This window comes from Tetrao urogallus (genome assembly GCF_951394365.1).
Source record: "Tetrao urogallus genome assembly, chromosome: Z".
Classification (NCBI taxonomy): domain Eukaryota; kingdom Metazoa; phylum Chordata; class Aves; order Galliformes; family Phasianidae; genus Tetrao; species Tetrao urogallus.
The window spans coordinates 41,988,003-42,000,258 of record NC_136816.1 but is presented as its reverse complement, the minus strand read 5'-3'; the positions used below and the strand labels follow the sequence as shown (position 1 = coordinate 42,000,258).

General features: G+C 36.9%; 1 protein-coding gene across 1 annotated transcript in view; it reads left to right on the top strand.

Moving 5' to 3' along the window:
* Window positions 1-12,256, top strand: part of ADAMTSL1 (ADAMTS like 1) — a gene marked incomplete at both ends in the record, with an annotated part of 386,370 nt that overhangs the window by 87,889 nt on the left and 286,225 nt on the right. The window contains one exon of the mRNA XM_079548266.1: window positions 5,741-5,860. Coding sequence (XP_079404392.1) covers window positions 5,741-5,860 — 120 coding nt within the window. The remainder of the gene's footprint in view (window positions 1-5,740; window positions 5,861-12,256) is intronic.

Here is a 12,256-nt window from a genome sequence, read left to right as displayed (position 1 = left end):
CTGACTTTTCACAAGATGTTAAGTATTTTCTATATAGTAACAGTCCAGCAGGTGTCTGTCCAGCATGTCAGTAATAAAGATGCTCATGAGAAAGTGGTTTAATCCCATGGGTACACTTCTCATTGTGATATAGGGTCACTGGGAACATGAACATTGCCCTTGTCACCTGTGACAGGTTAATTACAACCTTTTTCCATTTCCTTCATTCTTGTTGCAATGACCTAGAAATGAAAAAATGGAAAAAGTCTTATCATCACCAAAAACAAAACAAAACAAAACTTTTTTTTTTTGCAGTTTTATTTACTTCTGTTACTTTGACAAGAAAAAAAGAAAACAAGAAAACAAGAAAACAATTATTTGAACTGCATCAAAGCAAAACTAAATTTTAAAGAAAGGACGTTTTTCAGGGGCAGAACGATAATCTTCATGGCTCCAGTCCAGCCTTTAAAGTTTCAACTGGTGAAAGAGAAAGAAAAGTCCAAGCTGAAGTTATATTCAGCCTGTGCCTAAAAGTCAGATTTCTTGTTCTGTAGTCTACCTTACTTCCCAAATCACATTAACCATGATTGTCTGATTTAAACCATGAGATAATTTAATGACAGTAATGTCTTCAAATTGTCAACTTGATTAGAAATACATTGACAGGGACTGTGATTACTTGGTCCTGCATATTTCTCCATGAGGAACTAGAAAGCCTTGAAAATTCTGAACATTTATGAATAACCAATTTAATATTGTACAATGTACAGTACAGAAAAGCAGCATTTTCAGATCATCAGTTTCTGATGTCTCCAGTTAAAGAGGATAATATTGCTTTTTGAATGTATTCCTGTGAGAAAAATGTTGTGATCAGACTCAATAAATTCCCAGAAGGAAACGTATAGAATAGATTTCAAATTGTGCATAACTTTCTGGCTTGCCGTGTAAGAATAAGGAGTGTTCAGAATGATTAACAGTGAGAGTTGTTCTGTGAGATCTCTGCATGTTTTTAATTTTTACATGGACTTTGGTACAAAGACAAAACAGCTTTCAAAATTCAGATTCAGAGCTGGACCATAACTGCTTCTAAATTTGGGTCACGGTATTGGGCTTGTGCCCATCTCTGTTCAACCAAATTCTTCATTGGACAATAAAGAAAAAGAAAACTGGATAAATACAGTAGAAAAGAACACGGAAGATTAAGTACAGCAATAGTAATTCTTTTGTTTCAAAACTCTAACTTTTCTTGAGGAATCAGGGGTACTAAGCAAGTTTGTTTGATAGCTAGAAGCTATTTAGAAAAACTTGTTGGTATTCTAGGCAACTTTTTTTTCTTGATCATGCTTTTTGCAAGGTCAAGAAAGACTATAAACCTCTTACCTTTTAAGTCTCATTTTAAGTAAAAATGTGGCACCTTTTCACTTGGTAGTGTGCAGGAGCTAAAGTATGATAATGTTGCTATCTTTTACTGAGAGTAATTCAGAACTGAAATACATGCACAAGTTGTTGTATCTTTTTGGGTGGTGTATAAACCAAGAATAATATTGTACAACTGTAACTTAGCTTGTTAAAAGCCTGTATTTCTTGTCCCTCACTATAAATGTCATTGTTATCATTCTGGTATTTAATGTATTATTTTCTGCCATGTGCTTGAAGTTCTAATTGGTTTCTGTTGTGAAAACCAAGAGATTCATGCCTAAAAATACTATTAATAACTAAAAATAATCCTTTCTGTCATTGTCAAGGTGCTCACACTACTGGATCTAATGCAACAATTCATTCTTTAGGTGATCTAAGAGTTGTATTAACTGAGCTATAAAAATGAGAAAAACATTTTTGCTCAGATTTTTGCAGGAATTTTGTCTTCTTTCAATTTTATAAGTTTATTTGTAAAGACATTTGGACACCTGAATATTCACAGATCTTCCCAATCTTGAGAAATTTTGGTGCTAACTTGTTGATCTTCATAAGTGCATTTAATGAAACCTCATTTCTCACATACTGCTGCAGATGCTGATTTCAGTCAGCTGAGTGTCAGGCTGCTCTTCCTTTGTGTGGTTTGCTCAGTTCTGAAGGAGGTCTGAGTTGCCCAGTTGCCTGTGTTTGAGGACTGTCTTCTACAGATATTCTGTGCATCAACTGAAGGAATAGGCTGTGTTACAATGATAATAGGTTTCCTGAGAGAATGAAATATATATATATATATATATATATATATATATAATATTACTATTATATATGGAGAGAGAGAGAGAGAGAGAGAGAGTTTTAAAAAAGCTTAAGGAATGGAAAATGGTCTTTCTAGATATTAATCCAATTTACTGATTCCCAAATAAATTAATTCCATCTCTCAGTCAAAATCACCATCCCCTACAAGGTCTAAATTTCGTTAGCCACTGTATGGATTGCAATTACACACTGCACCTGGGAAGAACTACTGTTCAAAGATGCAATATATGTGTTATAAAATTAAGAAGAGAAGAACAATTTTAAATGACTATATACTTCCCAGTTCTCTCCTTTTTTCAAGATTTAATTTTTTGCTGAGCAAAATAACGAATTCTTGTTTTCATTATTGCTTTTCTTGGTTTTTATTTCTCATCTTCCTTCATCTTCAGTTTCTAAAAGTCTTTATTCTTCTCTCTTATTCTGTGTATTCTTTTTGTTCAGTGCCTCTGGTATCCACTTCCCTAACATGTAATTATTAGCAAATAAACATGAATATAAATGTGATATAAGACTTAAAAGCTAACAGTATTCTACTGACATTTTTGATATTGCAAACACATCCTTTACAAAGTCTTTATTTTATTAATTTATAACTGAGGAAGATTATGCAATGGTGAAGCAGGTATGATTTCTTCTTGTAAGCCATTTATAAATTGTTTAAAAATTGGAAGCTCTCTCTCTTGGAAGGAGAAGATTTTGCAAAATCTTGAGTTTATTTACATAGGAACAAAATAAACAGTATAGGAAGATGAATCACTGGTAACAAATCGCTTTTCTTACATTGTCTGTTATCTCAATTCTAAAACAAGAAGCATAGAATTTTAAGAAACCTCACTCAATCAATTTTACCATCACATTTGCTTATCTTAAAATCACAAGTAGGGTGTGATACTTCTAAGTGAAATGAAACCATAGATTTTTGTTTGTGAAATAAATTTTATGACTGAGCATTTCTTGTCCCTTCTAGGGTTTTTTTTGTTTTTTTTTTTAATGAAAATGAACTTTTTCAGGGACATATTTCATCCATAAATTTCAGTATGAAAACAATATGTAGCAAGGCTTCTTTCCCTTCTTGGCACTGCTTCTTTTTTTTTTTTTTTTTTCCTTTTTTTTTTTTTTTTCTTTATTGTTGTTATTATTATTATTATTATTATTTTGTCCTAACACTGCAAAGGATTTCCATTGACATAACTCAGTAATATGAGCATATTATCAGCATGTCTCTCAATATTATTCAGAAAATGGAAGGCTAAGTATGAATTTTAAAACCCCAACCTGTAAAATTCCATTTCTCTTATGGAAATATCTTTAGTTAGTTAGTTGAAAATTACAACAGAGAAGCTCAAAACTACCAAAATAATGGGATGCCCTATATACTACTAGACATGTGGCTTTATATCAAAGGCAAAACTAGCATATAATTTGGTTTCGGGGACTCCTAGTTCTTCCCATTACCCACTTCATAATGAGGTATTCCCATCTCCCACATTAATTTTATTCATTCATCTCCTTCTAGTTTTGCCATTATAGCTGCATGGACTCTGATCTCACTTCCCAGATGGCAGGGAGTATTGCCTCCTCCCATAAAGCAATATCAACTCATTTGCAGGGAGTAGCAAATCAGTACTTCATCCTTCCCTTGGACACTATGTATAATATTTGTGGTACTCCCAAGCCCTTCTTTTTCTCTTTCTTTTTCTGGTGTTTTCTGCTGGGATACCTGGAACCAGGATAAATATGGTATCTGGTTTCATAGAAGTGTGAACAAAAGGAAAAAATCATAATAGAGGATAAAAGCAATAGAGCATGAGGTTTCTTCTTAGCAAAATAAAATTAGGAAAGCAGCACTAGTAAGTAAAAGCTACAGTTCATATTTAAGTCTTGTGCTTATCTTAAATATTGCAGAAATACTATATCTAACATTCATGATTAAACATTCTTGTTCTTTAGATGGAGAAACAGAGAAAAAGATTTCCAGAAACTCCACTGTTGTGCTGTACTAATGTGTCAATATTGCTGTGCAGAAACATAAGCCAGTATCTAAAATATAAAATGCATTTATGACTGTTACACGTGGCTAATTCACACCAGAGTTGCAGTCTTCATTGTAAAAAAAATACGAAATATTCTTAGTTGCCAATTCTGATAAAAGAAATTATTCTTTCAAGTTGAATTGCCTTCAATTATGTTGTGAAATGATAAAAACTGAAAAATCTATTAGAATTGCTCTTGGCAATATATATCATTTGTTAGTAGGCTTTATGAATATTTCACATGTAGTGGAAATAATTTCACTCAACTTAATAGAAGTAAGATCTTTCACTAATAGAGAAAAAGATATCCTTGCAATTTCACTCTTTATAAAGAGGAAAAAAAAAAAAAAAAAAAAAAAAGGTGTTCATCCATTACTTGATGAGGACTGTCACCTACAAAATAGGGACACAAACAAATGAGAAGTCTTCATCACTGTCATAATGTTGGTGATGGGGTCTGGGGCTCCCAGAGTCTGGAACTGGAGGATGAGGACTGCAGTAATGATTAACTCCTAACCAATCCTGAATTTGTGCAGGATTTGCTGCTCCAGCTGATTGTATATGTTGTGGACCCCACTAGAATTAAGGTTACACACTTGACTGATCAAGAGAAACAAGTAGATAGAATCTTTTCGCATTTCAGCAAAGCTTTTGATACTGTTTCTCACATCATACTTCAGGACAAAATGTCCAGTATACAGCTAGACAAAAAACACAATGTGATGGGTGAACAACTGACTGATGGTTAGGGCTCAAAGTTTTAGGGTAAATGATGTTACCTTAGGCCAGCAGCCAGTCGCTAGTGGGCTTCTTCAGGGCTCCATTTTAGGGCTGTTTCTTGTCAATGTTTTTAGAAGGGATTTGGTTACAGCATTTGAAGGTACACTAAATTTGCAGATGTCACTAAATTGGAAGAAGCTGTTGACTACTTCAAGAGTAGACAGGCCTTGCAGAGAGATCTTGACAAAGGGGAGGGCTAAGGAATCACCATCTGATGTTTAATAAGAACAGGTTTTGCACCTGGAATAGGGCAACCCTGCATTTATTTATGGAATGGGGAAAAGGACACAAGAGAGCAGCAGCACTGAAATATTAGTTCTAACTTTTTAAGATAATGTGATCAATCTGCTGGACAAAGATTATCTATCCTGGAAAAATATAAATACACTCTAAGTATTTATTTCTGAAAATATGGAAATTTGTTTCATGAAAGAGAAATTAAGAGTTAACTGCATTATAGGCTATTGCTAAAAGAAATAAATAGCAACATATTTAACAAGGAGAATATCCTATAAATGATAGTTATTAAATTCTTTCTTGGCTTCCTTTAAATGCCTTTCTTTTCATTAATATCAGTGCTGACTTCTTAGATTGTGTTTAATAATAGAATGCAAAATATCAATAATGGACGTTTTAGTTTTACATCCTCATTTATTTAGAGATAGCATCTATGGCAGAACTGAAACACTGCTTTGCCTAATATCATGTTTTGCTGCTAGGTTTGCGGAGACCAAAGCCAAGGAGCAGTTTTCCTACGTGAATTTACATTGATTCGAAGAGAAAGTCTACATGATGATTTCCTGTCTGATTTGCTGAATAACCACAGAACTGAAGATCCGGTAGGATTTAACTATTGTTCTAAAAAATTGTTAAAAAATATCTGCAAGAATATAGATTTTGCAAAGGATACTCTATCATCTTATTAAAAACAAAACAAAACAAAACAAAACAAAACACCACTACAAGTTTGGTTTATAAAGAAGAAATGCAACATTGAAAATATTGGAAATGTCACATTCATAGCACAGTTATCAAATACAAATGAAATTCTTTTAGGGAGACATGTTTCCAAAAGAAACTCAGGTTGTCCTATTGATTTCAAATGAAAGTATTTCTCATTTAGAACTTTGTCAACTTCATTTTCTACTGTAATCTGACTTGTCCATTCGAAGCAAGTTTATATGCTATTAAATTTTGAATAAGTAAAGTTAAATCCATAAGTTATTTAAGAGATAAATTATCCTTTAAAAACATTTATTTTATAAAATGTACCATGGAAGGTAACAAAAAGCTAAAGCAGCTTCATGAAAAATGATGTATGAAAAAGAATGTTGCACTCTCTTCTATCTATGGCAAAAATATGTTTTTCAAGTCTGAAGAATTTCAGAATTTCCTGGATATTGTTGAAGAAAAGAACATGGGCAAAGCTGAGAAACATAAGCTTAATGGTGCTTTAGTATGAAATAAAGCAAGTCAGCTGACTTAAAACTGCTGTAAATGTATAGGTCTAATATACTGAAGGTTTGTTTTTTATGGTGTTCAACACACTGTGGTGGTGTGTTAGTTTCATAGTTCTGTGAACTGCTGATGTATTTTAAGGATTAAAGTTCAAAATAAAAACTGTGAAACAGGAAGAGCATTCTAATATATAGAATAATTTAATGTTGATACAGCCTTGCTTACTGACTTTCTAATCAACATTTTTCCATAGCCCTAGAGGGCACTTCCCAAAGTTACCTTTTTCAGTGCATGACTTAACATTAGCCAGTTATCAGTGGAAGCAAGCACAGCTAGGACTTTGGAAGGATGGGATAGATGTCTTTTGATAAGTCTTGTTGCTCAGGTCAAAGAATGTAGTTAACAAAGGGAGTGAAACCATTAAACAGTCCACTGTGTGTGTGCTAATTCATCTGCTCTAAGACAGGCTGTCCTTAGTTCTTTACAAACTCTTCGAAGAGTTTTCACATCAGGCAAAACCAACACTTTCTCCTTTAACTGTGGATAATTATATGACATTTTGGAATTGCATCAAGCTACTGATTTACTGCCAAGACTGAAATAAAGATTTACTGAACAGAGGGTGCTGGTCTTCCACTACTTTTATCTGCATACTAAGGGGGTATAGCTGATGTTGTTGTCCATTGTAACCATTCATTCTCTGTGGTAAACACTATTTTATTGCAGTTGTGTCAGTACCAGTGAGCTGATGTGCTCTTTCCTGTTCGGTGCTAGTCTTCTGCCTGTTTATAAATGTGTCATGATTGTGTTCACATAAGTGGAAAGTAAATTGAAAACTATTCTCAGATTTTATTTCAAGGTAGTGTTCTTTTTAATTTCACAAGGATGCTGTGTCATTCCTGTGACCATCTTTCCATGCAGATAGGTATGTATGAAAACACAATGAAGTTAAAAGAATGTTGCAAAGAAAAGGTGACATGCTGTCTTCATCTAGGTATAATTTGGAGAAGTTTTAATGCAATCTAATTACTTTGAGATACCTTATTTCACTATATAAGCATATATTGTATTCTCTGCATGATTGATTCAGTCAGAAATTGATAAAAAGTTCTGAAGTATCTCTTTAGTATTTTGCCTGACATATTTTGAGTGTACACAAACTTTTTCACTCTATGCTACATGGATTTGTTTCAAAGACAGATATTAATTTCAAGAAAAGTATTTTTGTTTAATTTATATAGCCATTTCTTAAGTATCAGTGAATTTATTTTCATATCAATTTTTCATATCACTATTTTCATATCAATTCATAATCTATACAAGATATTTTACAGCTGGATTCAAAGGCTTACAGACATTAAAACCAAAACCAGTACTTTCCTTGAGTTCATTTTCTGTGACATAAAGTTTTATTTTATTCAATTCATTTTTCACTACATAGCCATCAAGATTCAGAATTTTCACCTCAGATGTAATTACGAACATTCAGCATCTCTATCTCTCAAAACAAATATAACAGATAAGGCATCTACAAGAATGAAGCCCACATGATTACTAACATATCAGAAAATCTGTTATGAGAGTCTGCAACACAGACTTTAAATTTCTGAGGCAGAAATATAGAGTGTAGTTTTCCAGAATGGAAAGTACAAGCTAGATATATAGAATTAATTTGTCTTAAATCGGAGGATCAATCCTTTTTTTTTTTTTTTTTCTTTCCTGTGATTTCCTGCTGTGATCAGATATTATCCAATAAGAAAATCTGCTACAGAGCTATTTTTCTAACAGATGAGATACAGAGAAAACAGCCTATCATCATACTCCCCCGCAAACATTCCACTTCGGTTCTTTTTGGGAGTTCTTTGAGCAGCATAGGCTAGGTTTCTCTGTTTGCAAATTTTCAAAATCAGTGGATATGTGGATCCCATAAGAAAGCTGTGTAGCTTTTCAGTATCCTACCAATTACAGAAATCTTTAATGTTTGCATTTTTCCCTGAAGAGGATGTAGAATAATAGAATCATGGAATGGTTTAGGTGTGAAGGGACAGTAAAGTTCCAAGCCCAAACCAGGCTGCCCGGGATCCCATCCAACCTGACCTTGAGCGCCCCCAGGGATGGGGCATCCATGGTGTCTCTGGTCAACCTCAACAACAACCTCAAAGTCCTTTTCTGCCAAACTTCTTTCAAGTTCTTCTCCAGTCTGTATACGTACCTGGGATTGTCCTGTCCTAGCATCTGCACATGGTTTGTTGAACCTCATCATTTTCACATGGGCCCTCTTTCCAAGCCTGTCCAGGTCTGTCTGGAGGATTTTCCTTCCTTCTGTTGTGTCAGCTGTACCACTCAGCTTGGAGTCATCAAGAAATTTACTGAGGAAGCACTTGATCGCACTGCCTAGATCATATCCATCTAATAGTCTAACTTCAAATTTAGCCACATCTCTCCAATGGAAACATGTGGGCCTTACACAAGTCTAGGTAGATAAAATAATTTTCCCTTTCTTTGTCAACCATTGCCATCAGTCCATCATAGAACACTACCAGATTCGTCGGCATAATCTGCCCTTGCTGAAGACATGCTGACTGTCTTGATCACCTCCTGGTCTCCTGTGTGCCTTAACATAGCTTTCATGAGGATCTGTTCTATGATCTTCCCAGTCACAAACATGAGGCTCACCATCCTAAAGTTCCCTGAGTCTTCCATTCTTATTCTAAAAATATAAGTCATGTTTCTTTTTATCCGGTCACCAGGAGCTTAATCTGATACCTATGACTTCTCAAATGTGATGGAGAGTGTCTTGCTAACTACAACATACAGTTCCTTCAGAGCACTGGAACACATGTCATCGAGCCCCATAGACTTTCACACATTCAGTCTCATGAGTTCTTCTCGGACTTGATCTGCTCTTACAGTGGAAAGGATTTGATTCTTTGTACCCCCTCCTGAGAAAGTATGAGAGGAATGGGAAGCCTGACTGCCACTGAATAATGAAGCAAAGAATTTGCTGAGTACCTCAGCCTTCTCCAAGTCAGTTGAAGCCTTTGCCATGTATCAGAAACTTTCTTGTTTGTCTCCTTTGACTAGTGTACCTGTAGAACTCGTTACTTTTCATATCTCTCAGCAAGCTCAGTTCCATCTCTCCCTTTCCTTTCGTGATTCTACCTCTGCATGTCCAGACAGCGTCCCTATATTTTTTTCAGGTCACATGTCCCTGTTTCCATTACATGTACATTTCCTCCTTTTCCCTCAGTTTAGCCAGCAGGTCAGCCATGCATGTTTCCTGCTCTTCTGCTTGATTTCTTATGCTGGGGGATGTAGAACCTGTCCTGTTTAATATCTCAACTGATGACCTGGATGAGGGGATTGAATGCACCCTCAGTAAGTTTGCAGATGAAGCCAAACTGGGAAGAAATGTCAATCTGCCTGGGAGTAGGATTGCCCTTTGGAGGGATCAGGACAGTCTGGATAGCTGAGCTGAGGCGAATGGGAGGTTCAACAAGACCAAGTGCCAGGTTCTACACTTTTGCCACAAAAACCCTAGACAAAGCTACAGGCTTGGGTCAGAGTGGCTGGAAAATGGTGTAGGAGAAATGCACCTCGGGGTGTTTGTCAGTGCTTGGCTAAACATGAGCCAGCAGTGTATCCAAGTCACCAGAAAGGCCAATGGCATCTGTCAGAAGTAGTGTAGTCAGTAGGAGCAGGGAAGAGATTGTCCTTCTGTACTCAGAACAGTTTTGGGCCTCTCGCTACAAGAAAGAAATTGAGGACCTATCCAGAGAAGGGTAACGAAGATGGTGAAGTACCTGGAGTACAAATCTTACAAGGAGCAGCTGAGGGAACTGCATAGTCTAGAGAAGAGAAGGCTCAGGGGAAATCTTATAGCTCCCTGCAGCTTCCTGAAGAGAGGTTTAGCTGGGTAGGCATGAGTCTCTTCTCTCTTGTGACCAGCAATAGGACTAGAGGAAATGGCCTCAAGTTGAGCTAGATGAAATTCAGGTTGGATGTCAGGAAAAAATTCTTCTCTGAAAGGGCGCTGGAATTCCAGGACTTCTCATAGTTTTCTAATTGCAAAAGAAGTACATCCGCTCCCCTTATCTAATATACTTTAAAGCTCTGGTGTTGTATTTGCTGTCATGGTTGCTTGTGCTGTGTAGGAAATACTACTTTAAGTTAGGAAATACTACTTTTCTGAAAGAGTGGTCAGGAGCTGGAATGGGCTGCCCAGGGAGGTGGTGGAGTCAGAGACCCTGGAGGTGTTCAAGGAATGTTTGGATTTTGCGTTGAGAGATATGGTTTAGTGAGAATTATTGGTGATAGGTGGATGGTTGGACTGGATGATCTTGTAGGTCTTTTCCAACCTTGGAGTTTCTGTGATTCCATTCTTCTGCAGTGGCTGCTATGTATGCATGGGGATATCCCACCACTGCTTCTGGCTGTGTCCCACTGCATTGCCTCCTCTCATGAGCAAAGGGGCTCCTGGCAGCTCTGGGTGGCTCTCTCAGGACCCCACCTTGTACAGCTGTCATCCTCTGCTCTGCTATGAAATGCCTGCAGAATGCCGATCACCTCAGAAGATCAATATGAGTTGATCCAATTCTTTCTGGGAAAATCCAGGCAGATTCCAGACTGTCTCACTCCAATTCATAGGAGGAAGAGGAGGTTCTTTTTAATATATGTATACCCAGCATAAGATTAAGAAACAACAGTTCAAATGTTGGTCCAACCAGTTTATTATAAATCCTAATCAGGGAGATGGAGAAGGGAAGGACATAAGGAAATAAGCAAGAATTGCGTGAAGTGGGGATAGTCACCACCAGGATCCAGCAGCAGTCCCATTGCATGCCATTTTGAAGGTCTGAGGCAAAAGCAGAAGGGGAAGAGCAACAGCAGTGTGGCTGGCCTTGGGAAACAAGCAGGTAGCAGGAAGAAGTCGCAGAACCAGTCCGGGAGGAAGCAGCAGGACTCAGGTAGCAGGCCCAGGAGAATCCATCAGCATGCAGGAATTCTGTAGTGAGGAATCTGATGGCAGACACCTTCTTTCTTCTTCAGCATGCAGGTAGATAGCAGAGCAAGTCCAGGAGGGAGAGAGGCAGGTCGTGAGGCTTCTCATGTCAGAAACCTCTTCTTCTTCATGAGGAATCTGTTGCCAAAAACCTAACCTTATGGCTACAGTTCCCCTTTTTATCCTTCTTCTTCTGCCATCGTGGCATTCCTGGACGCTTGGGTAAGAGTCATGTGCAGCACCTCCTGAGATGGCCATCTTCCTCAAGATATGCCCACTTATCTCAGATATCAGAAAAGACTGCTTCCTGGCCTTTAATCTGCAGCTTATCTCACTCTCGTTGCCCCTGGCCTTGTCCATCTGTGTCCCTCAGACAAAGGATTTCGCAACCCTTACCCAGGACTTGCTTGGACTCGTTCATCCCTGTCCCCAGCAAGCTTTGAGATAATGATGTAAAAGAATTATCTCTTACAATGACTTAGATTTAGAAATTACTGTCTGAAGAGTGTGACATCACTCTTCAAAAATTGCCATCAATATATTTTCAGTAGATAACTGAAAGCATCCCAAGAGACTGGTGCATATCTGATGTTGGAAAGTAAAATTCCCAGCCCATAACCATCTGTGAGGAGTGATATAATTCCAGAGATGCCCAAATAAGTCTCTTCTAGCATAAATGAGAATCGCCATTGTCAGCAAGTACACATGCGTAGCCTTCTAGGCTTGTACCATGGGCTGTATGCATATATCCTACTGGACAGACAGTAAATTCTAC